The sequence below is a fragment of the Armigeres subalbatus genome, chromosome 3, assembly GCF_024139115.2.
Source record: "Armigeres subalbatus isolate Guangzhou_Male chromosome 3, GZ_Asu_2, whole genome shotgun sequence".
NCBI classification, from domain to species: domain Eukaryota; kingdom Metazoa; phylum Arthropoda; class Insecta; order Diptera; family Culicidae; genus Armigeres; species Armigeres subalbatus.
In genome coordinates this window covers 61549920-61575603 of record NC_085141.1, presented here as the reverse complement: position 1 = coordinate 61575603, position 25684 = coordinate 61549920, and the positions used below count along the sequence as shown (strand labels likewise).

At 37.6% G+C, this 25684-nt stretch overlaps 2 protein-coding genes across 2 annotated transcripts in view; both read right to left on the bottom strand.

The window, feature by feature from the left end:
- LOC134221673 (uncharacterized) overlaps positions 1 to 11951 on the bottom strand; it is a 98959-nt gene extending 87008 nt beyond the window's left edge. Inside the window, exon 1 of the mRNA XM_062700861.1 lies at positions 11700 to 11951. Within this exon, the coding sequence (XP_062556845.1) occupies positions 11700 to 11951 (252 nt within the window). The remainder of the gene's footprint in view (positions 1 to 11699) is intronic.
- Positions 1 to 23802, bottom strand: part of LOC134225687 (galactosylgalactosylxylosylprotein 3-beta-glucuronosyltransferase P) — a 179530-nt gene extending 155728 nt beyond the window's left edge. The window contains exon 1 of the mRNA XM_062705960.1: positions 22805 to 23802. The gene's annotated coding sequence lies outside the window, so the exon portion shown is untranslated. The remainder of the gene's footprint in view (positions 1 to 22804) is intronic.
- Positions 23803 to 25684: the final 1882 nt, after the last annotated feature.

Genomic DNA, 25684 nt, shown 5'->3' with positions numbered 1-25684 from the left:
GAGTTTCCCGAGGAAATTCCGGAGCATTTGTCAAAAAAATTATTAATTTTTTTCCGAGGAAATCTTGATTTTATCAAAGCAGTCCTGAAGATTTTCCCGGGGAATTAACAAAGTACTTTCTAAACAAACACTTTTTTCTAATTTCAGTAAATTTTCGAAAATTTAATTTGGATCCTAGAAATTCACGGCAATCAAATACTATAAAAGATTGTTACTCTGATTCGCGCCACCGGCGGCGAAAATGACTCTCGGCGTGACGTCGAAAACGTCGCTGCCGCTGACGATTTCTGGACCGGTACACATCCCTACGAATATTTTTACAGGAAATTCTCCGAAATTGTCTGCAGGAATTCTTCCCGAAGTTCCTCCTTGGATTATTCCGAAAGTAGCTCCAGGGATTTCTACGAACGTTCCTCCAGGAAAACTTCTTCAGGAATTCCTTCGGAAGTTACTTTGGGATTGTTTTCTGATCTTCGTCCAGTAATACCTACATAAAATCCTCCAAGAATTACCCCAAAAAATCCTCCTGAAATTCCTACAGAAGTTTATTCAGGGATGCCTCTGGAAGCTCTTCCAGGAATTGCTCCGAGAGATCCTTCAAAGATTCCTTGGTAAATAGCTTCAGGATACCACCGGATATTCCTCCGAATTTTTTTCCGAAACATCATCCAGAATTTCCGCTGGAAGCTTCTCTAGGACTTCCAATGGATGTTTTTGCAGGAATTCCTCCGAAAAGGGGTATTCGTGAAGGAAAACTGAAAGACAATTTCCAAAGGAACTTATGGAGAAATATCATAAAAATAGAACAATTAAATTCCTGGATGAGTTTTTTCAGAATTTCCTTGTGGTAGTATTAAAGGATATTTCTGAAGAAGCTTTCAAAGCTTTTTTGGAGGACATTTCTCAGGAATATCTGGAAAAAAATTCTAAGGAATATTTGGTGGAATTCGCTAAACTATTGGAAGATTTCCTAAAGTATCCCTAAAAGAGCTTCCTTGAGAAATTTCTCTATGAATTTTCCGAGAAATTCCTATGGATGTTTCCGAACTGAGTTTTCTGGAAAAGTTCCTAGGAAAATCCTGGTAGAAATTACTCAGAATTTCCTGAAAGGTCTTTTGGTAGTGTTTCTGAAAGTATTTCTGCAGGAACTTCTGAAGGTATTCACATGAAAAACTGCAGGGGAATTTTACTAGGAAATTATTTGAGAAATTCCTAAAACAGTTTTCAAAAGAATTCTCGAAGGACTTTTTGCAGAAATTTCTAAATGAATTTCTTGAGGAGTTACTGAACGGGTTTTCTATAAATTTCCAAAGAAGCTGCCTAAGAAATTTCTTGATAAATGTCTGAAGGTATTCTTTTAACATTACCAAGAAATACCTGCAGGGAATTAGCGAAGCAATTCCAGGAGAACTTTAAGAATGAATTCTGCAAGACATTTTCAAACATTGTTTTAAACATCCGCTACAATTCCTGAATAAATTGTCTAAAAAATATTTTTAAAAAAATCCCTGAACGAATTTGATTGGGAAATCTTGTTTCCTGAACGATTTATTTATTACACAAATTCCTCGATGAATCATCATACATAGTTGATCTTATCAGTACATCTTGAAGAATGCTCAGAAGTTCTTCTGGAGAAATTTATGAAGGAATTCCTCCGTTGCAAATTCTCCATAAATTTCTAAGTTTTTTTTTTCAGAAACACCTTTAATAGTTTTCCCGAAAAGTGAGCATGAGCATGATGACCGTACATTTCGTGTTTGCTACTCCGTGATTCACCAGAACAATCGCAATGGCACTGGGAACCAATGGATGGAATCATGGGGTATGCTCTTCAACCTCAATGTGTCCAGTTCGAGAACTCTAGTTTGTCAATGGTCGATAACGGCACTGGCCACGTTATCTCGGTCGATCGGGGATGGGAAGGGATTGATAATTCAATTACTCGCCCACTACAAGCCGAGAACACCGCCACGTGTTCATGTGGAATTTAACATCTAAGGGTTAGGTTCTATGGCAGAGGTTCGTCTTGGTTAAGGTCACTCCTGACGGAATCCAAGATTAAAAGTGCTCGCGTTTTCGGGGGCACACCACTCGATACTGAAGCAACGCACAACTGTCATTTTTATTATTTCACGCATGCTGCGACGCAGTAAAGCTAAATCAACAAAAATGACAGTTGTGCGCCGCCTCTGAAGCGTGTGATGTGCCCCCGAAAACGCGAGCACTTTGGAACTTGGATTCCGTCAGGAGTGACCTTAACGGGTTGCCAATGTGATAGTAATGAAAGGGATCACTTTAATAAAGATCATAAAAAAAGTAATGAAAGCGTGGTGATTGTAATTAGAAGCCAAAACAACCTTCTTTCGCTCATATCGAATTCTAACAGTTTACCTGCTAGAACTAGTCAAGTTGAGACAGAAGTATTAGCCGTATGACAACCTTTCGGCTTCTTCAATACTTCCTCCCGAAAAGATATTTCCTAAAGTAATTGTCCAACAACGCTGTGGTGAAATTTCTAGGATGATTATGTTAGGAATTCCTGAAAGAATTCTTGAGAATTTCCGAAGGAATTACTGAAAAAATATCCCATAAATAACCTAATGCTGAGAAATTTTTGGAAAAGCTTTTTCAAAATTTTCAGCGAGAAATTCCTGAAGGTATTTTCTGTGGAGTTTCTAAATGAGTTTGCTAATAAATTACTGAAGGAATTTTTAAAGATTTTCTTTTGAAATTTCTGAAGAAATTCCTGGAAGATTAAAAATTACCCGGAGGATCATCAAAGAAGTTTCTAATGAAATTCCCTAAAGAAATTTCTCCAGTGATTATTTGAGGGAGATAAGGATTTTTGGAGAAACTTCCTGACGAATTCCTGAAGAAACTTCCAAAAGAATTCCTAAAGAAATTTTCGAAGACATTCCTAAAGATTTTTTTAAATTGCTTGAAAGTGTTCAAAGGAATTATTGGGGTAATATCTTATGAACAACCCCGAAAAATATTTGAAAGTTTTTCTGGAGGTATTTCTAAAGTAATGTTGGGCGAAAATTCAAAAAGTATTCTTGGGGACATTTCCTCCCAGCATCCTAAATAAGAAGCAAATAACTTACAACACTCTTCTCGAGATTCCAGGAATAGTCCAAAAACCCATACAATAAAAATGAATTTCTAAGGGAATTCCTGAATATATGTTTGACGAATATGCTAAGAGTTACTAGAACTAATTAAAAAATATTAGAATTTCAATAGCTGCAAATAATTGAGTATTCGACTTCTATTTGAATATATAGACACTTTTTCATCTAGTAATTCTTAACCGATTTTCTCACAAGAAGATTCTCTTGCATTCGACGGGGGACAGCCCCTAGTTGATCACTATTGAATATAATCATGAACGGATAGCGTTCAAAGGTTTTGAAGGAAATGGTGTGTTGATCCATATAAGCATGGTTGGTTGACTCGCAATACAGCGTTTGTAAGAGCCGTCATGTAGGCAATTATTTATTATGTGTATCACACCAAGACGAAACCAAACGATTGAATCGAGAAAGGTTTCGTCACCGCTAGGTGGATTAATCTGGGTTTTTCAATTTCATTTTGCAAATCTCGCCAAATAACTTTCAAAGCGGGATCGTGAGTTTTTTGGTTTTGCCTTCACCTCGCATTTTTAAGACGAATCAGTAGCTGAAGATCAATAATAATGGAGTTGAATTTAATTTCACATTTAGGAATTGCGATGCCTCTGGCTTCGACAATTGAATTTGTCAAAGATACGAGAGAGTTATCAATATCACTTTTAGTATCGAGAGGAATATCAACACCAAAGTTCCTATCGATGTACGTTTTATATAAATCCCAATCAGCTCTATGATAATTAAAAGTAGAACTGATTGGATTATTAATGGCTTCTTGTGAGATTTCAAACGTCACAGGAAGGTGATCAGAGTCAAAGTCAGCATGAGTTACCAATTGGCCACACAGCTGACTTGAATCCGTTTAAACTAAATCAATTGTTGGAGGAAATCAACTGAAAGAGGATATTGAATAGTATAATATCCCGCAAAACAATCTTCAAGTAAACTGTTACCGTTGGACTTGCTTTAAGCATTATTTCATGAACGCTGTTTGGCATTGAAGTCCCCAATTATGAAAAAGTAGTAGAATTGTATATGCCAAGATTTTATTCAATAAGTGTAAGCTTTGATTTGTTGGTGTACGCCTTTCCTGGCAAGGCCAACTGAAGACCCCTTACTGTGCGACATATAAAATGACAGAAACACCGTCTTCGACCAGAGGTCGTACAGACTGAACACAACGGACAGGACCCATAACACCCAGAGGACCGGTGTAAGAATTTTCCGTGTCACGAAATGATTCCTCCTTTCCGGGGCGGGAATCGAACCCACACTCCGTAGCACATGCATTTAGACGATTGACGTTGCTAACCGCACGGCCACGAAGCCCACGAGATTGGTTCTAAATGAAAACGACTGTGTTAGTTCGTACTAACTCATCGTTATGGCGAAGCAAAATTTAAATTCAGATATTTTATAAAAATCAAAAGGTCTATCACATAACAGAGTTATACCGATTTAGCAGGCATTGCAAACCATCGCATCATTTGATCCTCTGAACAAAGACATCAGATCGCTCCTTGATTAGGGATGATATCTTACCATAAGCAAAGATATTATCTTGTGCTAAGATAATATTGCAATGTCTGTATCTAAACCTTGATGCAATGTATTCAGAGTTTACTCACAGATGTCAGGTGCCCGATTCCACTGAATATAATCAGTCATTACGTGTGACGGATTATGGAATTAAATACCGAGCTGCCTGTTAGTGATTACCACTCGAATGCTAAAATTAGCACCTCTGTCGTTGTTGTCATTCATTTTTATCGATCACTGGAGTACACAATCGTTGCATATTTAAGTTCGCATATTATTTTGCAACGAATATTATTCATGATAAATCCAAATACGGTTATAATTTAAAATTTACATATATTTGATGTAATGCACCAGTTACTATAAAAAGGCGTTTTGTGCGGTTTGGAAAATCCAAGACCTTTGTTACCTACAATATCTTAGTCAAATGTTGTGAAACATTCAGTTTAGATAGACAAATGAATTGATTAACACCGTTGAGTTGACTTAAAAAAAAGATAAGCATGAGTGCAGTACTATGCAATTAGTATCCAAGTTCGACGATGTATTCGAAAATTATCCGTTGGCAAGTAAGATTCAAAAAACCTTGTGACAATGGCGGGCTGGTGCAAACGAGAACTACTCAGATATATCCGGTATTGTTTTCAGCAATGCCGAAATGCTAGCGAGAGGCAACTAATATTAACAGCACCCACCCTACTTAATGTATCTACCATCATCAAACCAAACCACGAGTGTGGTACATAAATATCTCACAACAAAAATGCCAAAACAATTTAATGATGTGATCTGTGTACTTTGCACTCTTGTATCACACCACAACTAAAGCAAACGAATATGTAGGCACAATCCGTTGGCACTATTCGAATATTTTTTTTACCAACAAGGTTGTCCTTTCCATGCATTTCTGCTTAGCTGACGCACTACGCCAGGTCGCTAGGACGTCATCAACAACATTGAAAAGGTTGAGTGTTTTATGATTTACAAAGCGAGAGGCCAACTAACTGACTAACGAATGCAGAACATCGCCACTACCCGTGTCGTCTACGGATGCACTATGGGCTAAAACTCGGAATTTGGGAAACCATACGATTTTTGGCAAACTGATCAATATTCAGATAACGAATTACAATAATTTAAGGCAAGATTAGTAAAATATTTATTTTTAAAAACATGGATTCATAACTCATAGTTTAACTTCCGTTGTTCGCGCACTGTGCGATACGGGGTAATGACGGCGCTCTGAATGGCCCATGCTAGGCATATTTTAGTCTGTCGCGCGCCTGCAGCAGGAGGCTTATGATTCCCATGCATTTTTAAACTTTTGTTTTCAGTTTGTCTATTTTGCTGCCAACCATCCCACACCTTGGCTTCGCCGTCGTCGTCGCGTCGTTGCTGACGAACTGGTGTCAGCGATGCACGCTGAAGTGCCTGCGCTGCTCTTCTATTCTAATGCAACGAACGAGTGGTGAAGAACACTCACATGGGGTCGACCCACACAACACACGATCAGCCGAATGACGGTTGGTTGATTGGTTGGTTGGTAGGCAGTCGCGATGTTTGGTGGCGTGACGACGATGACGACGACAACACCGCCACGGAACCGGCATGCTCTATTGGAAAGGCATCGGATTGCTGTTCAAAGGACTGCTTGTGCTGAGGAGTAAGAAACACATCTATAAAATTTTGTTATCCAGCTGGATAGTCGATTCTATCTATGTGCTATCTTTAGTTGTATGTATGTGGCTGTATTTGTAACTCGGGAATAGCACCACGGCTCAGTGGTACACTTCAAAGGATTTATATAACTAAACGGTGAAGGAAGGAAAGCAGCATAGGGCTGGCTACGGTAATAGACACGACAGCTACAGAACTGGAAAAGGTTGAATGCATCAATTATTCTTTTTATGTCACTGAATACCGGTAATATTGTTTGATTTAATGCTTCTCGTGCGATAATTGAGAAAGATGCCGTAAATTACCTCCCTTCTTATTCTTCTTTATGAGCGACTGATTTTCGAACTTATTATGTATATTTGCATTCGGTATATTAGCATTTCCAAGTTTTAGATTTGAAGCTTTTCTATGACTGTCATCGCATGAATATGTATCTAGTGGGGCAACTCCGGCGATTCGAGAATGTTTCTCACCCGAAAACATCCTGGACCGGTCCCAGAATCGAACTTGTAATCTTAGGACTGGCCCAATCTCCTTTGTTCGCATAGCTAACTGAGAACCCTTTCGATTATAAACACAAGCTTATGTAGAACTTCACTAACATAAAAACATGTTTTCTAACAAAAATCCCAAATGAAATATTTCGCGGTCTTGCAGTTTGATTATTATTTTATTTATTCAGACTAAGGCCGAAGTGGCCTGTGCGGTATATAAGAGTATCTCTTATATTGTTCGTAATTATTGGTTTTCCAGGCGGCTTATTGGGCCTGCGCAAACCTCCTGTCTCGTCGGAGGGCCGTCGTGTCAGGGCTGATTAGCGTCCCACCTAACACCAGGACTTGGGCTTATGCGCTTTGAGCGGCACACGGTCGCTTTGGTGGGGCCTACTTGCGGATACATGCAGGTTTTTATAGGAATTTAACAGGGCCCACTGTCAAACCCCACCACATTCTAGGCAAGCCCCACAACTAGCAGATGGCCTGGGGAGGGATCGTCAAGCCCTTTGACATAGTCCCTGCTGCTTTGACATAGTCTTGCAGCTTGAATAAAGGTTTATTCGGCTTGCAGCGGGCGAGTGACTGCATCATCTATTTCTCCCATACCCGATAGACCGTTAGGACGTGGCCAGCGCCGTTATTGTCAATTTAAAACGTCTAAAGCTTTCGGGCTGTTCATATTACGGTTGAGTTAAGAGGTTAGCCAGCCAAGGGCTGAAAACCTCTAAAATAAAGACAAAAAAATACGATTGAAAGTAAATTCCATGCCTCACTCACCCATTGGTTCCCTGTGTCATTACGATTGTTCTGGTCAATCAAGGTCGGTGGATGTGAAGGTACCTCAGTGGACAGAATAAACAATTACGATAATGGACAAGCTGTGAGGCCGCCTACTACACTAGATTAGGTTAGAAAAGTCACGAAAGAGCTAAAAAAACAACAAGGCTGCGGGAAAGCACTAGTTCCCAGCTCTCGAACACACTCGTGAACAGCTTGACGGAGATCAGCATCATATTATTCGTGTCTAATGAAAGCTCCAAGTAGATTACAATCGCATCCGAGCTCATTTTTGGCGTCCATTCAGTCACTTAAACTTTCAAGTTGGGTGCGTTGGCGTCCATTCAGCCGACTCCAACCTACTTCGAGTCGCTTGAAACAGATTGGAAGCTGTAGTCCGAGCAAGTTCGAGCAACTCGAAATAGCTCGAGATTTTGACATTTTGACTGTTGTCACATGAATTAAAATTCTCAAAACAAAAGCCGCGACTCCGCAACGTGTCTCTTTGTTGTTAAAACGTATTGAGTAATTCTCGAGTAAGTCCTACTAGAGCTACTTCAAGTAAGTTGGAGCTGCGTCATAAGACAAACAGCAAGAAATATATGACTTTTACTGGTAATGTAATCAACAAAACTGATGTAAAAAGAGATCTTGTAATTGTTTTCTCAATGCAATTATTTGTTAAAAATCTTGCACATCAGGAACACAGCATGAAATAAGCTATAGGGCAGGGCTGCCTAACGTAAATGCGGCCCTCAGCTCCAGTTTTTGTGGCCCGGGCTCCGTGGCAGTAAATACACTATAACCGGCCCAAAAGCTATTTGGCTCGAGAAACTTCTATTTGAAAATTCTTAATTAAATACTGTAGACTTAAAAAAAAATGAGGAAATAAGTATATTAATCGAGCTCTTCACTTTATGTGCTCAAATAATTCTTTTTATTTGAGTTTGAACATAGTAGTCGGAGGCATTGGATGTGTTTTTTTGCTGTGCTGTCGTTTTTTTCATTAAATTTTAAAAGAACAAAAGTTTTGACATCCGATGTCAAGTATCGTAGATTTCAGGTGAAATGCAATGAAGCAATGGATTAATGTGACGTTTATCAAGAGACCCGACGACGATGTGGATCAAGAATGGGAGATTCATGCTACATCTTAGATAACGAAAACCTACAAAAACGAAGAATATCATAAAGGAAAGGATGGGGCAAGACAGAGTACGACGGTGGATTTCCATTATAATCAACAACGGATCCACAAGTTCTACCCACTGCTCTCCGAGAACTGGCATTTACCAGCTAAGTGATTTCTTTTATTTGATTTGTTTTTTAGTTGATTTTCTTATAGAATACTGGAAATGGGCCATTTTTAAACCCTCTCCATTTCCTCATTTCAACACAATTATTATGGACGGAAGACTGAAAGTGTGCTCTTTCAGGGGACATATAAAAGCAAAATGTTTACACATTTTTCCGTTTGCTATTCATATAAATTAATCATTTGAAGAACATAGTTTCACATAATATTTGTACCTCTTTGTGCGTGAAACCGTTATCCCACAAAAGGCCGGATTTTGGAGTAATAATTGAGTAGTTTATAGTCAAAAGAGAATACTTTAGTGTCTTCTGTGTGAAACCTTTTTATTGCAGTGTAGGGCATCGGAATGAATCACCCTACTTATCTATGTGTAACGATTATGGCTATATAGGAATTTTAGAAAGATCTTGGCTCAAAGAAAAATTCGTTCTATTTTTCGCTGATGAATTTTAATGTTGAAGATATTTAAAACATTTTTACTCGACTGTGAAGACATTCGAAAATATCACCTGGCATCCTTAATATTGTACGGTGTTGTAACTGTTTCCGATTGTCTAACGAGGAACGAATACGAAAATGTTGAGGTCTATATAATTCATACATATATTTTTTGACGACTTTGATATTTATATGACTGCCGATTCTGTTTTTTTTCTTCTGCAGAGTCATAAGCCATGATTACACGTTTTTTTCTTTGTTTGGTATTATACATTTAATATCTTACCAGAATTCTCAGTGTAAGTCAATAAATGGATGATAGCCACATTTGCCTTTCATTCTTCGAGATGATCTTGTATATTGGATACGTGTAATTTTTTTATTTTTTTTGTAGGATTGTACAAATTATCTAAGTTCCTATAAGTGTTCCCCGCGTTTCGTTCGTACTCCGAGATCGAAATATTCAAGTACCGTCATCTGGGGGGAAAATGATCACTTTTAAGACAAAACATGCAATAACAATGTGTGTTTAAATTTTAATTTTAATAGGGGGAATGACGGCTTTGGCAGGTTTTGTTCTGTTGTTGGCAGGGGGTTTTTTTTATGACTGACTAGGCTCAAATTTGGCCTAAACATTCTTTGCATATCAAAGAGTATTGTGGCCAAATTTCATAAAATTTGGTCGACAAAAGCCCCCCTGCCAATGATGGAGCAGGGCCTGCCGGGGCCGTCTTTCCCCCTAAATTAAATTATCATAAATTTTTTGAGTTATCTGGTTTGGAGTGAAGTTGATCAAGACAACTCTACTAAAATCATTATGACCTAGCCGTCAAGATACACTAGATTATTTGAATAAATGTAGAATTTTCCACGTAAAGAAGTCAATATTTGAAACGAAAATAGCGTCATTTATGACTATCTTTGTCTTTCTTTCACGAACTACACTTTCAGAATTATAATCGAAAAACTAGGATTTTCTACCTAGCGGTAACATATTTAAACAGATTAAAATTTTTGATCTACTAGACCACCATTTCATGAAAAAATTAGGCACTTTTGACTGACACATCAAATAATCATCTTCGCCCCAATGATCATCTTCCCCCCATATGACGGTACTGAAATGCAAATGGTTCGTGTTAATATGCAAAAACCGTCCGAGGTCCGAAAGGCAAATTTTCTGACGTTCGAAATCAAATTTTTTTCGAGCATCGTGAAATAATTGTTCTAGTATAGATTTAATTATCGCTAAGATATTGATAATTTTTCCTCGCGTTAGATGAATATAATTATATTTATTTGTTTTAAAACAATCACGATAACTGATTATCGCGGACACTTAAGATTAATTAGCAATAGCGCTACAGGAGCGATTGATTGTCTGCCCTTACGTTGGGTGAACAAGAACCAACAAAATACGTTGTAACCGATCTATACTTTGTTCTCGCGTCAACATTAACATGCTAGTTACTTGGATTACATCACTTACCAAGGTGAATCCTGATCTAAGTAGTGACACTTCCTTTCCCTACTTACAATACTCCTTCCCGTAACAACCGTAGAGATGCAGACGATTCGTCGGTCTCTAAAACAACGGTTGGTACACTAACATTCCTTCCCTTCCCTAGATGATCGTAAGGACGTGGCCGGCGCCGTTATTGACCCATTAAAAGTTGAGCTTTCGGAACGTGCACATTGAGGATGGAGTTCTAATCCCAAGTCCCATCCGTTGGTTCCCTATGCAATTTCGCTAGTTCAGGTCAATCACGGAGTAGCAACTACGAATTGTACGATCATCTCATGCTCATGCTCATGCTCAAATAATTCTTTTTATTTGCATTTGAAACAAAAAACAACGTTGAACAAAGGAAAGCCGGTTTGCTTGATTTGTCCGGAAAGTGTTGCTATATGGAAGGAATATGATCGAAAACGGCTTTACGAAACCAAGCATCCTATGAAATACGATATTTACACTGAACTAGGAAGAAAGCAAATGTTAAAGAAGGCTCAAAGATAAGGTGCTCATTTAATTTAAATTTCCATAATTGATTAAAATTATTGATGGTATAGCGAATTAACGAAGCTACAAACTCTCTTTAATCTGACAATAACGAAGCATGAACATGTACGGGACAGTTTTGCTGTTAGCGAAATTTAAAAAAAAAAACGAATGAAACTATTCTAAAACGGAGATGCAGGAGGGATGCACATCGGTTATTTTCGGCATCGTGTGCCCTAACCCTAAGGAAAAACTTTTCTTCAGTAGCATTAGTTTGCCTCGGAACACGTTGAGTAAGTGAAAAAGCCGCCTATTTCAAAGTATACTTTCTTGCAATCGATGACAATACTGATGTGCTGATGGTGCAGGTAGCTGTCTTCATAAGGGGAGTTGATGATCATCTTTAAATCACAGAGGAACAGGCAGCTTTGATCCCAATTAGTGGAACGACTACCGGAAAAGACCTGAGGGTAGCTGTAAGGACCTGTATGAAGGGGCTTGGACACTCCTCTGAAAATGTAAGTGGCCTTACAACTGATACAGCCGGCACTAGCAATGACGGGAAAGAACACTTGCATAGTGACACTGTTAAGAAAGCAAAAGCAATCACAGTGCCATGGTTATACTTCCCCGCACATTGCATTATTCACCACGAAAATCTATGTGCGAAAACGGTCAATATTCTTGAAGTATTGACGCTTGCATCGAGTTAATAAACTTTATCAACGCGAGAGATTCACAACCACCAATTCTAAATAATGTTAACGGAAATGGAAGCAGAATACAAAGATTTGCTGTATTATTGCGAAGTACGTTGACTAAGTCGTGGAACCAGGATTAAGAGATTTTATTTTCTTCGAATCAAAATTGCACAGAAAACCCAATGCCTGAACTGAATGATCCTGAATGAACAAGTGACATAGCTTTTCCGGTAGATATTCTCAAACATCTCAATGACTTGAACATAAAGCTGCAACGCACGGATTATCCAAAATTAAAGCTTTTGAAAGAATTTGGCGCGAAACATTTTGGTACAGTTTGTTGCTGAAAACTGGTACATTTTCGTTTTCTTGTTGATTCTATTGAACACAGTAACGTAATATTCATTTCCTTAACACCATTTCATGATGTGAATTATAAAATGTATCTGAAATGTTTCAAATGGAGACTATCGACCTTGAATACAACGACGAGCTCAAATCTAAATTTCAGTAATTTCAGTAATCTCGCATCTCAGTACTTTTCAACAATAAAAGCAGTAAAATACTTCGAATCCTGTTTGCGAATTTTACTCACCGATTCCGAAAACAATATGCGTTGATTATTGGAGAGTAGGCAACAATTCCATGTTTCTCATAGAATTTTCTACCAAAAAACCTGTACGTAAAAATTAATTTTTTGAACGCAATTCCATCGTGTTTAGCTTTTTTTTTAATATTTTTTATGCCATTTTTTGCTGGCCCACCAGCAGATGTTAATCCTGGAAATTGGCCCGTGGCTTGAAAAGGTTGGACAGGCCTGCTATAGGGTGTCCCACCCTAGCAACACACATATTCCAAATGGGTTACTACAACTAATATGTGACTAGATTTAGTCACGATGAAGTTGCTTCAACCATTTTTGTCTGACTTGTGCTGCTCGGGCAGAAAGTATAAGTGTGCATCATTTCAATCTATTGCTCTGTGATTCAAGTGCCATTTGGTTAAGTTTATGAAAATGCGAAGCCTTCTTCATGAAAATCACAAACAGACATTGCACAAATGGTGTACTATTCCCAACATTCACTGAGTCAAATGGCGAAAATGGAAAATATGAGCATCGGAGCAGTTTGTTATGCAATTTGCAAATATGGTGAGTGTCGTGACCTGGAAGAGATATCTAGTCTCACCCGTTGGTCTTAACAATACTCAGCAAACTGAATCTCACTCTGTTTTGACACTATAATTCCGAACTGTTTCCATGGAGGCTTTAACCTTCAGAGACTCGCGCCGTTGTAAAAAGTACAACACCTTCAAAAAAGCACGCTTCTCGTCCACAACAGAAGCGGGGCTGCGTGAGCGGTCCAGGACCAAGCGAGTTCCGGAAGGTTAAGACTTAACTTAAGGTTAAGACTTAGTCTAAGGTAGCGCGCTACACGCTTGAAAGAAATAACACAATGATTATTTTATTTCCGATATATCGTATACTTGATCTTATCTGCTATATTCTTCTCCTCCTCTACTCTGGAGGCATATAAGAAACGAAAATTGAAATCCAAAATCCAAACCATATTCAAAACAAATCCAAATTCAATACAATTCTAATCCAAATCCTTCCAAGTCCAATCTAAACTCATTCCAAATCCAATGAAAATTCCAAACAAATCCAGTCTAAAACAAATCCAAATTCAATCCAAATCTAATCCAAATCAATTTATATCCAATCTAAACCCAATCCAAATCGAATCTAAATCTAATCCAAATCCAATCAAAATCCAATTCAAATCCAATCCAAACCCAATCCAATCCAGATCAAATCTAAATCCAATCCAAATTCAATACAAATCCAATCTAAATCCAATCCACATCCAAAACGAATCCGATCCAAATCCAATACAAATCCAATCTAAATCCAATTCAAATCCAATACAAATTCAATCCAAATCCAATCCATATCCAATTCAAAACCAATCCAAATCCAATTCAAATCCAATCCAATACAAATCTAAATCCAATATAAACCAAATTCTTTCCAAATTCAAATGCCGTCCAAAACCAATTCAGGTTCAATGAAAATCCAATCCAAATCCAATGGAAATCGAATCCAATCTAATCCATATCCAATCCAAAACCAATCCAAATCCAATCCATATCCAATCCAAAACCAATCCAAATCCAATTCAAATCCAATCCAATACAAATTCAAATCCAATCTAAACCAAATTCTATCTAAATTCAAATGCCGTCCAAAACCAATCCAGGTTCAATGAAAATCCAATCGATCCAAATCCAATGGAAATCGAATCCAATCTAATCCACATCCAATCCAAATCCAATCCAACTCAAATCCAAATCCAATCCATATACAATTCAATCCTGTTCCAATTCTAATCCAATCCAATCCAAATCCTTCTTCTTCCTATTGGCATTACATCCCCACACTGGACCACAGCCGCCCCGCAGCTTAGTGTGCATTAAGCACTTCCACAGTTATTAGCTGAGAGGTTTCTAAGCCAGGTTACCATTTTTGCATTCGTATATCATGAGTAAGGCTACGATGATACTTTTATGCCTAGGGAAGTCGAGACAATTTCCAATCCGAAAATTGCCTAGACCGGCACCGGGAATCGAACCCAGCCACCCTCAGCATGGTCTTGCTTTGTAGCCAAATCCTACACTCATATAAATTTCCATCTAAAATTTATTTGCACTGCACATATATTTTTGCAATCAAGCTTTGCACATGAACTTTGTTAATCTTACAAATAAAATAAAAGAGTAGTCAAATTTCTGTGCAAAGAATCATTTTTGAAAATAAATAAATATATTTCGATCAGAAACATTTTCCTTTTATTTTCGTTATCAAAGAAGGAAACGAATAATAAATTACATTTTTCTTGGTAATGTACCTATTCTCTATACAAATTCTTCAGTAAATTTTTACCGATCGGTCAGCAGTTTTTACAGATCATATCAGTAATGTTGGACATATCATCATCGGAAGTGCAAACCGAGGACTCAGTCAAATGATGAACTTTTTTACTGAGCGGACTACCAGGAGCTCAGCTGTTGAGAAACTGGTAATTGGATTACCGAGCCCGTTAAATTAAATTAAGTGTGTGACGATGTTGATAAGCCAGTTAATTTAGAAACATTCTGTAAAAAAGCAATCACTGGCCAAGCAATTTGTAAGTGTGGAATGCTCTCAAATCCATTTACAACCATCGATACAATAACAGTTGATGTGTACGTTCGTGAATTTTTGTAGTGGCCGCTACTCTCCATTATCCGAAAGCATCATAACCCAGTACTATTTGGCTAGTTTTGGCATTAGTATAGGGGAACTGTTCCGATCTCCATCTCACTGTACATATATCAATCTCATTGCTAAACAAAGAAATACGGGACCAAATTCGTCGCTTCTTTTTGACAACATGCGTGATCACTGCTGAAAAAAATCAAAAAAATAATAAACAAACCAAATTCCTTTCCATTGCTTTGTTTTTTATGGGACGGAAATAGGAGCTATGAGATAGGCTGACCATACGTACCGTATTTAACGGGACAGTCCCGTTTTTTAGACCTTTTTGTGCTGTCCCGTCGTAATCTAAAAAATCCTCAATTTGTCCCGTTTTTTCATTGATTCTTCTAAAATATTATTTAAAAAAATCATTATTTCAGGCAGGAAACTAAAATCAAATACATATAAAGTGATTTTTTGTGTGTGTCTTGATTAGAGAGATTTGCAGCCCTCGACTGGCTCATCTCTCAACAAAGAAAGTGGACGGAACCCATCAAAAAAGTGTGGGATGTTATATTATTTAGTGTTACTTTTAAAAGAATGCTATCTATGCCGTTTTGCATTTTCCATTGATCGACTTTTCTTAAGGTTTTTAATGCTTAATGACAACATTTCTCCGGAACACTTTTCATACAGTTTCATTTCCATGATTTTTTTTATTCTGCTTATCCCAGAGGCATTAAAATTTAGCCAATTTCATCAGTGGATTGAAAGAAATTAGTAACTTGGTAAGCAAGTATTTCCTGAAATTCAGGTCACGCCTAAACGTAAATTAAATGAAACGCAGGGACAGACATTCCAATTTTCAGATAAAGTTCATTTCCGATTATTCTTTTTGAATCTTCTGAAGTAGGAAATCCATTTTTTTAAATCTGCTTTACCGTGGGGCATCGAAATCCGTACACTTAAGCAGCTTATTATGTGAAAAAGGGACTAGAAAATAGAAATACTAAAAACATGATAAAATAATAAAAAATTTCAACTACTCCTGAATCTCACCGTGGACGCGTTTCGAATCAAAGAATCAAAATCCGTACAGATATTTTTTAACAAAATAATTAATTTGAAACAGACTGATTGACTAAACTACCTCTGTAAATAGTTCAATACGCACCTTGAGAAGGGATCCCTTCGATTTGTATTCCGCTTATCTTATGTAATGATTCGCAATTAGCAGTTAAACACAGTTACTTTTGGTGCAATTACACTCTACCCGCAAAAAATGGTGGGTGGAAATATGCGTTTGGAAAGAAATATGCGTTCCGCGTTTGGTGGGTGGAAATATGTTTTTGATTTTTGTTGTTTTAGTTTCAAAGCCTACTTTCCATTTCAATGCCCTAAAAGCTTACTGTCAAGTATCTGAACAGGTTAAGATAAATAATTTCTAAATTAATTAATTTAACCCCCTTTATTTTATTGATATCTCATGAGGTGGACGGATTTCGGTGCTGTAGAAATTCGGTCCCACACGGTACCACATATTTTTCAATCATTTGATTCTTTTAGAAACATTAAGTCATTCTGAATAATTCTGAAATGCATGAAACAAATATTTAAAAATCAACTGAACAAAATCAAGTTTAAGGTAGATTCAAACCGAGGGAAAATTCGGTCCGAATAAAGGCTAGATTTAAGATCCTCGCATACTTTAAGGCTACACATCAGAAACTTGTCTGCAATTTTTGCTCCCATGTCCGACATGTAAACCAGACTATAAATTGGCCAGATTTTTTTACTTTTTGAGACGAAATTGCATGAGTCTCACTTTAGTTTTGAACACATGGGAACAAGAAATTCTACATTTTTTTAAATATTGAGAGATTTGTAATTTTTGTTTTGAAAAGTGAAATATTTGTAGTTTATTATTTTTCCACAACCGCAATAGAATGTTATAGTGGTGAATGATACACTCTGCAATATTTCTATCTTCTTATACGGAAAATGCAAAAAAGTTCATAAATTTTAAAATTTTAATTGCTTTTCAATTTTATCACAAGGTTTTTTAACATGTCCCGTTTTTTCACCGAAATGATCTGGTCAGCCTAATGAGATGAAGTGGCAAACCGTTTCCCTATTACGATTTAGGCCGGTTTTTGTGAAGACCGATAAACGAAGGGTTTTTTTTGTTTTTATTTGAGAGACTTTCAGTCCAGGAATAGGATCCTCCGGGATTAAAACTCGCATCACATCATCTGGTTGTTTATTTCAAAGCATTGTGTGATTCAATGAAACCAAATGAGCTATTGCAAATTATGCTGAAACATGGTTTCCCGGCAAATCTAGTACGATCTTCTCGCGGTTTTCAGCATAACATTTTGTATTTAATTCTACAAGAACTGAATGAGTATCATTGTTCTTGATCGTAAATTGTGCCATCTAACTGCAAATCACTGTTTTTGGATGTTTCTGCATACACTTTTCCATATAAACTTCCAACGAGTTTAGCACCGCCCAAACGTTGACCGAATTGGCTGAAATTTTGTCCAGAGCATCAGGGCATCAAATAGAACCGAATAAGAGAGCGGCCCATCAAAAATTTTGAAAAAGTGCTTTTTGAGCCACCCTACCCTGTAACTATGGTAAGGCGACAGTTCAGTGTTGGGAAAAACTCAAAACTCATGAACGATTAAAATCGATCATTTTTTGGTGGGCGGTCGGCATTCCTCAAATGGCATTGCTGTGAGGATCTCCAGAGGCTCCAACATTGACTCTGAACACAATCTGGTCGGCCCATGATTTCATAGTTGACGTAACAACCATTGCACTTTCGTTTGTATTTCGAATAATTTTGGGATAAACATCGCAAATTTAAATCGTTCCAACCTGCAAGCACTTATAAATAAAGTTTGGAACAACGATCGTATCAATGTTGTAGCGGTTGAATCATTCTAATAAGCGTGTAATAAGTCAAATTCGCTGAAATATCGAATGGTTGATACGTCAACTATGAAATCATGGACAGTGGTGGTATGTCAGATTCGCGCAAGACTGTTAAGTAGAGTGATTTAAATTTTGACTTTTTTGCTGCCCTACCCAACAAATAATTTAGGCTGTATAGGCTAGTTTTTGAGCTGAAGAATCCTATTTTTAACGAAATAAGTCCTTCATAAATTTCCTTGTTTGTTGGGTATGCTTAAACAATGCCATTTGCTCTTTTTATACTAAATCTCAAAATATTATTAGCATTTATTGAATAGCATTTATTAAATAGGGAAATAAAGCGAAACGATTTGATGCTGGCAAGACAAGTTATTAGGAAAATACTGAATCGTGGGAAATTCAATTTAAGGCATAAAAAAATAACATCAACAATGAGCATTCTTGTTTTCATTATAACTTCTGAATGTCAAATCACTTCGCAACAGCAACTGGCTTTCATCTTATGAAATATTTTATGTAGTCGCATTGATTACATTCAAATAGTTCATGGGCCTCCTCTCGGAACGGGTTTTCACATAAGTGTCGATTTGCGTAGTAATTTTCATATTAACTTCAAATGACGTGTGCACAATCAAATTAGATTAAAAAAATTGGAGGATTATTAAAATGGCAAATGCAATCGTTTAAGCATCGGGAAGCAAAAAAGTCAAAATTTGAATTGATCTACTGTTCAGCATTACCAGTTCTAGGCATGAACGCAAGTCCACGAGGCAGTCAATACAACAGCCACAAAGGTGCTTGGTACCACACAAGGGAATCAGCGAAAAGGTTGGTATGATGTGGAGTGCGAAAGCGTGATAGATAAGAAAACCTGGCTAGGAGCCACATGCTCGTAGCGGCTACACGCTAAAACAGAACGATATAAAGAACTAAGAGCAGCTGAGAAAAAGTCCACCAGTCGAGAGACTGAGGGAAGCTTGGCCAGAAATGACGCGCGAAAGTTCTACAACGCAAGTCATGATCATTGACAGCTCCGGAAATCTATTGACCGACCGAGCAGGGGTGGCTGTTAGGTGGAAGGAACACTGTCCGAGAACTACAGAACGATAAAGCTGCTGAATCCCCGCCAAGCTACTAAAAGTTGGGTGTGATCAGCTGCACGAAAAAATCCACCAAGTGATTGAAATGATCAGTGAGGGAGAAGAAATGCCCACAAGTTGGCTTGATGACCTCATATGTCCGTCCTATCTACAAGATTAGGCACAGATAGAGATGTCGCAAATTAATCGATTACTTCGATTAATCGATTCATCGTTGTGATAATCGATTAATTTTGAATCGAATATTACCCAACGATTAATCGATTCAATAATCGAGATGAATCGTGAGTAATCGATTAGTTACTAATCGATTAATCAGAATTCTACGACATCATAAGGATGTCGAAAATTAATTGATTATTTCGATTAATCGATTCATCGTTGTGATAATCGATTAATTTTGAATCGATTACTATACAATGATTAATCGATTCAATAATCGACAAGAATCAAGAGTAATCGATTAGTAACTAATCGATTAATCGGGATTTTACGGCATCTCTAGGCACAGACTCGATTGTGATAACTATCGAGGTATAACACTCCTTAGTACCACATACAAGGTACTCTCTCCAATTCTGCTTAAATTTCCGGCAAAGCAAAGCTACCTGAAAATCGTCACAGTGCTCGATACAACCATTGCTTGAAGCTATTAATCACCACACAATAATTCTAAACACACACACACTTCAATTCTTCCTATTTGTTCATTTCACTAGAACTTATTTAAACATATTAGAATACATTTTAAAATGTATCCTCAAACCAAACAAAAAATCACCTCGGCCCAAGAGCTTCTAGCCGCACAGTGCTGCCAAAAGACCAGGAACCTTTTTCAAGATGGGAATAATCTTTCATCGTTAATAGGAATACTATCTGATACGTTGACGCTGTCATATGATTTATAATTGTCTCGATTTCAAAAAGTGAAATAAATATTTTTTCTAAGTGTTTGGAAGGAATTTTGATGAGTGGCGAGTATCTTCTCAAACAAATAAAAATTATTATGAATAATACCATCTGGCATCACGTTGTCGTGGAAAGTGCATATTTTTGTTTACATCGCATTTCCTACCGTCCCGAGAGAGAGAATGAGAATAAGATGTTGAGAGAATGAGTAAAATATTGCGTATGCCGAAGAGACTTGGGGTATGTCGGAAAAGCCATCGCTGTGACTGAAATGAGTGCAGCACCTTGTTAATTTAAATCAAATAAAAGCTTTTTCAATCGATATTTAGCAAGAATAGCTATTTTTTCAACAAAGGTGAACCCCATTGCAGTATTACAAGACCAACAAAATTCAGGAAAGTTGCTCCTTGTCATAAATAAATATCAATTAAATAATGCAGTCGGATAAGTTCATCACTTTTATTTACAGTTGACCCCTAAACAGCCTCATCAATGCAGTATCCCCACTTCTTACATGCCACTTTATACAAACTTATCACTCACAACTTACCTCTCCTCGCTTTTTTGTTCATTCTGCATTGCCTATTTCTGACTTACCACTTCTAGTACGTCAATTTTCACCCCTTACTTCGATTTTGTTACTGACTGCTTTTCCCCATCTCTTACTCTTCGCTTCTCGTATCTTATTTCCCATATCTTACTTCTTACAAATCTTGTTTTTGCTTCTATTTGCTCAATGCCGATTTTTTATTTCTCATATGAAACTTCCCATTCTTTACTTGCTACTCACTTCATATTTTTCGCTGTTTAGTTTTTCACCTCTTATTATCTATTCCTCACTTTTTATCTTTCACTACTTAAGTACTCATTATAAAATTGTTTAGGGCATTCCAAACAGTCAGGCATTCTTAAAAGGCGAGTTTTAGCTTGCATCAAGAAGGTTTTTAAAAGTGTAGTTGGTACAAACAACTTAGTTCGTGATTGAACGTGCTTCATACCGGGCCAGGATTCGGGTTTTTAGATCTGTTTTGTGCGGTCTTAAAATAAATTAATTTACTTACTGATTGCTCAAAATAGAACAAGAATACTCGGACTTCGCATATGCTCCACATCCTATGCATAATACGTTCAATCGCGGACTCGTGTCCCACTAAGTTGTAGTCCCACTAAGCACAATCCCACTAAGGTATTCTTCCCTTTATATCTAAGTAATGTTGAAAACATGTTTTTATCTTAGTAAAAAAAAGTTTTATGAAAGCTCAAATTAAATGAACGACACTTCAATTTAAATCTTAATTTGGTAGTTTGGAACCAGTTTCGGACGTCAACTAAATTCAGTTGATTAACCGAGATAATCCAAAGAACTCGTTTTGGCTCGACATTTGAAACTGATTTCCCCTACCTGCTCCTTTGTGTTTCACTTTAGCTTGTTTTTTTCCACAAAAACGAGTTTCGAGAAATTTTAAACCACCAACCTCTTAGTAAAACGTATCACAATCAGTTCATCTTTTGTCAATAATGCACAATAGCCGGCAAGACATATCAAACCATATTGCCTAGATATGAAAAGCTCAGGGTGGAAACACATCAACCGGACGGATCTCATTTGGATGCGGAAACCCATCCGAGGCGGATATCGTAAATTTCCTCCTACCATTTAGGTGCAGGATGAAAGCGTTGTATAGTACAAAAGTAGAGCTCATAGAAGAGTGCCGCCAACATCGCCGCCCAGAATCCATAAATGGGCCGAACGCCTTTTTACGGCTGGTTTGATTCCTTCTTCGGAGTGGTACCCAATGTATGGTGACGCTGGTTCTCCATAGAAAGATTAAGGTTCACTTTCCCACAAAATATGCTTGCTTTTGACCACTATCAGCTTCTTCTTCTATGGCCTTAAAAAGGTTTATTGCTTATGACTTGTGGCTTACAGCTTGTAGTCGACTCTCAACCCCTGGGTGCACTTCCACACAATAAATATTGAGAACTTTCGAATAAATATGTGGCAAGCACAGTTATATTCTACCGCGCCCTAGAATCGAACCTGCCACATCAGGCTAAATAATGTTATGTCTTGCCGATTAGGCCACCTGAGGTCCCATTGTGAGCTATCAGCTGCTGTGACCAAATTGAGAGAGGAAATGAAGAGAACTACGATGGAAAACATATCCATCATTTATTGAATAACATCATTCACAAATTGATTATTTGGCAGTAGGTCCATCCGACCCATCGTCGGCCAAGAGTCGCTTCAGACCGTAAATCAAACAAACAATCGATCGCATTTGTTGGCCAAGCTAGTTAATAAATATGTAATAAGAAAGTATAAATTGAACAAGAAATCAGCGCAAATAACATCGACGGAACATTTATCGTTTTATAAAACTGCAGCTAATCAATTTAAAATAGATAATTAATTTCGAGCACGATTAAGTTCACGCAGCAAGCTTTCAATTTTGAATAGAAATTTGCTCATGTGGAAGTACCGAAAACAAAAATCCGTATTTATTCATTAGAAATAATTAAAGAACAAAAGCTCAATGTACCGTTTACGAATATTCTGCAGACGGGAAAGGCCTTCACTTGTGCTGTGTGATGATGATCCAGGTGAACCGACGAGTCTAGGCTCTAGTCCTCACAGACACACCTTCTCGAGCAGACAGGACCTTCCGCAGCACCGTTATTGTACACACCGAGTACTGGATCCTTGCTCCGCGTCAGCAAACTCACACAGAAGCCGCACACTTTCACGGTAAATAAAACAAGCCCCACACGTTTTCCGCACTCAAACCAACATAAACCGATTGTGTTAATACAATTTTTCACGAGAACGATTTTTCCTCGACGCTACATCTGCACTCACTCTATTTCCTCGTCTGGCTGGTCGGATTTTTTTTATCAAATCCCAGCACAATCACTTCGTCGGTGTTGGCTGAATTCCATCCGTTCTAGATTTTCTTCCAGGATCTCTCAACAATGCATTGGCAGAAAATTCTCCGTTCACTTCGGTGGCGGAATCGATAAACTTAATTTTAGCCCGTTTATTTTCACACAACGCTCTTCTCCTTGCAGTTCCGCCGCACGGCACACAATAGTGCTCACAATTAGCGCTCTGTTTTGAAAACACTTAACCCCGTTCGTCAAACGATGTATGCTCCCCACACGAGACCCTACTCGAAGGACGTTGATAGTCAAATTACGGGTAACCCGAACTCCTTATGTACACGGTATCTCTAATTAACAAATTGGCGGAAATCAGCCCAAATTCCCACAACTGACTCGCACAATGTTATCACACAGCCACCGGAAATAAACTATCCCAAGTATCGCAGCACTTACTATAATATCTAATAAACCACTCCTTTCACATCGACGGCGGAGATATCTACACGTCCGTATACGATAAAAGCTGCGAACCAACTGATATGTGGCCGCGGCGGCGTGCTCTCCGTAGTCTGTGCTCCGTTCGCAATCTGCTCTAGTTGCGGAGCTCTGCCGAGACGACAGACAGTCTGGCTGTTGTTCGCGGGTACCTACCTACTGCTATGTTGCTGGTGATATCGACTAACATTCATCGGTTGGGGGCCGGATATCAAATGGCGCGGGTAACTCCTCGCGTAGGCGTAGGTGGTGGTGAGTGCTACTGTTAGTATAGTTGCGTTCGTGAGCTACGCCAATCAATTACTATCCCACATAATCACTGTTAGGCGACCAGCATGCGGCTGTTGGCAACTCAACATGCGTTCAACTTTCAGCTGCGTTTTCGAGACAGTGTAGGCAGATATGTCGCTTCGTTTTTAGCTATTTTCAACAGGGGCAATGTGCATGCATGAAAATAATTGTGCATAATAATAATCTATCCCTCTAATACTGGTTATCCTAATTTTGTATGGTTTTATGCCGCGGGAAAAGCATTACACTGTCAAATAAATGGATATGTTTTTTTTTTCGAAACGAGCCGCCTTGATTATTGTATCCGATTTCGAACCCACATTTCCTCATGTGGTTATTGTGGTTTTTGTAGAATGCTCCCGTTACGAATTCATTTATTTATAAGTCTAAATTATCGATATAAATGAAAATCTTTTTTAAATTTTTTGATGGGCCTTCCTTTTATTCGGTTCAATTTGATGCCCTGATGCTCTGGACAAAATTTCAAACATCTAAAAACAGTGGTTTACACACAATTGTGACGTCAATTTAAGATGAAGAACTACGATACTCATTCTGATCTAATTTTTTTTGACTAAAATTGGAAATTATTCTGTTGGACATTTGTTGCAATGTCTCAATATTAGAAATTCTAGGAAGTTCATTGGTACTATACCACGGAGGCAACAGAATCATTTTCAAAATTTTATTTTGAATCCTTTGAAATGCCTTCTTTTTGATATTGCAGCAACTAGTCCATATGCAGCGATTAACTCCTTGTACCCTTAGTATAAAGTAGGTTAAGTTTAGTTTAAGTTGAAAACATTGTAATTCCTACATGGTTCAATTCAACCAGAGGATAAATTCTAACTGCCAGAGGCAATTGAAATGTATTAATAATAACTAAAAATATGACATAGCAAATAAGGATGATAGTGTTAAGAAAACACGGAACACCTAGTCTAAGAGATGAATGCATGTACTATATAATTAGCAAATAAAATTAATTAAAAAAATAAAGACTTTGTCTTAAGAACAAATTTTTGATTTACATACAATTTTTTAGACCAGCAATGTATCAATGTTGTAGGCATAGCATACAACATTGCTTGTCTAAAAATTTGTATGTAAATCAAAAATTTGTTCTTAAGACAAAGTCTTTTTTTTAATTGATTTTATTTGCTAATTATATAATACATGCATTCATCTCATAGACTAGGTGTTCCGTGTTTTCTTAACACTATCATCAATAGAAGCAATAGAAGATTGCAACGATTTTTGTCTAAAATTGGAAATTATTTTGTTGGACATTTGTTACAATGTCTCAATATTAGAAATTCTATGAAGTTCATTGGTATACTATACCACGGAGGCAACATCAGAATCATTTTCAAAATTTTATTTTGAATCCTCTAAAGTGCCTTCTTTCTGGTATTGCAGCAACTAGTCCATATTGGCACAGCATACAACATGGCAGGTCTAAAAATTTGTTTGTAAATCAAAAGTTTGTTCTTAAGACAAAGTTTTGATTTTCTGTTTATAAGTGGATATTAGACTGGCCCAGGAAACAAAAAGTTGTCTAATTCCACGGGGCACCCCCCAGGATTGTGTCTTTGGGTGAGAAAATCAATTTCTGAAAATTTCAGCTCAATCGCTTGTTGCATAAGCTGGCGCATTTGATTTGAAGTTTGTATGGGGATTTCAGCCAAAATGTATAGGAAAATACACCCCCGCCACTCATTCGATCTGGAAATTGGTTCTGATTGCTCGATTGA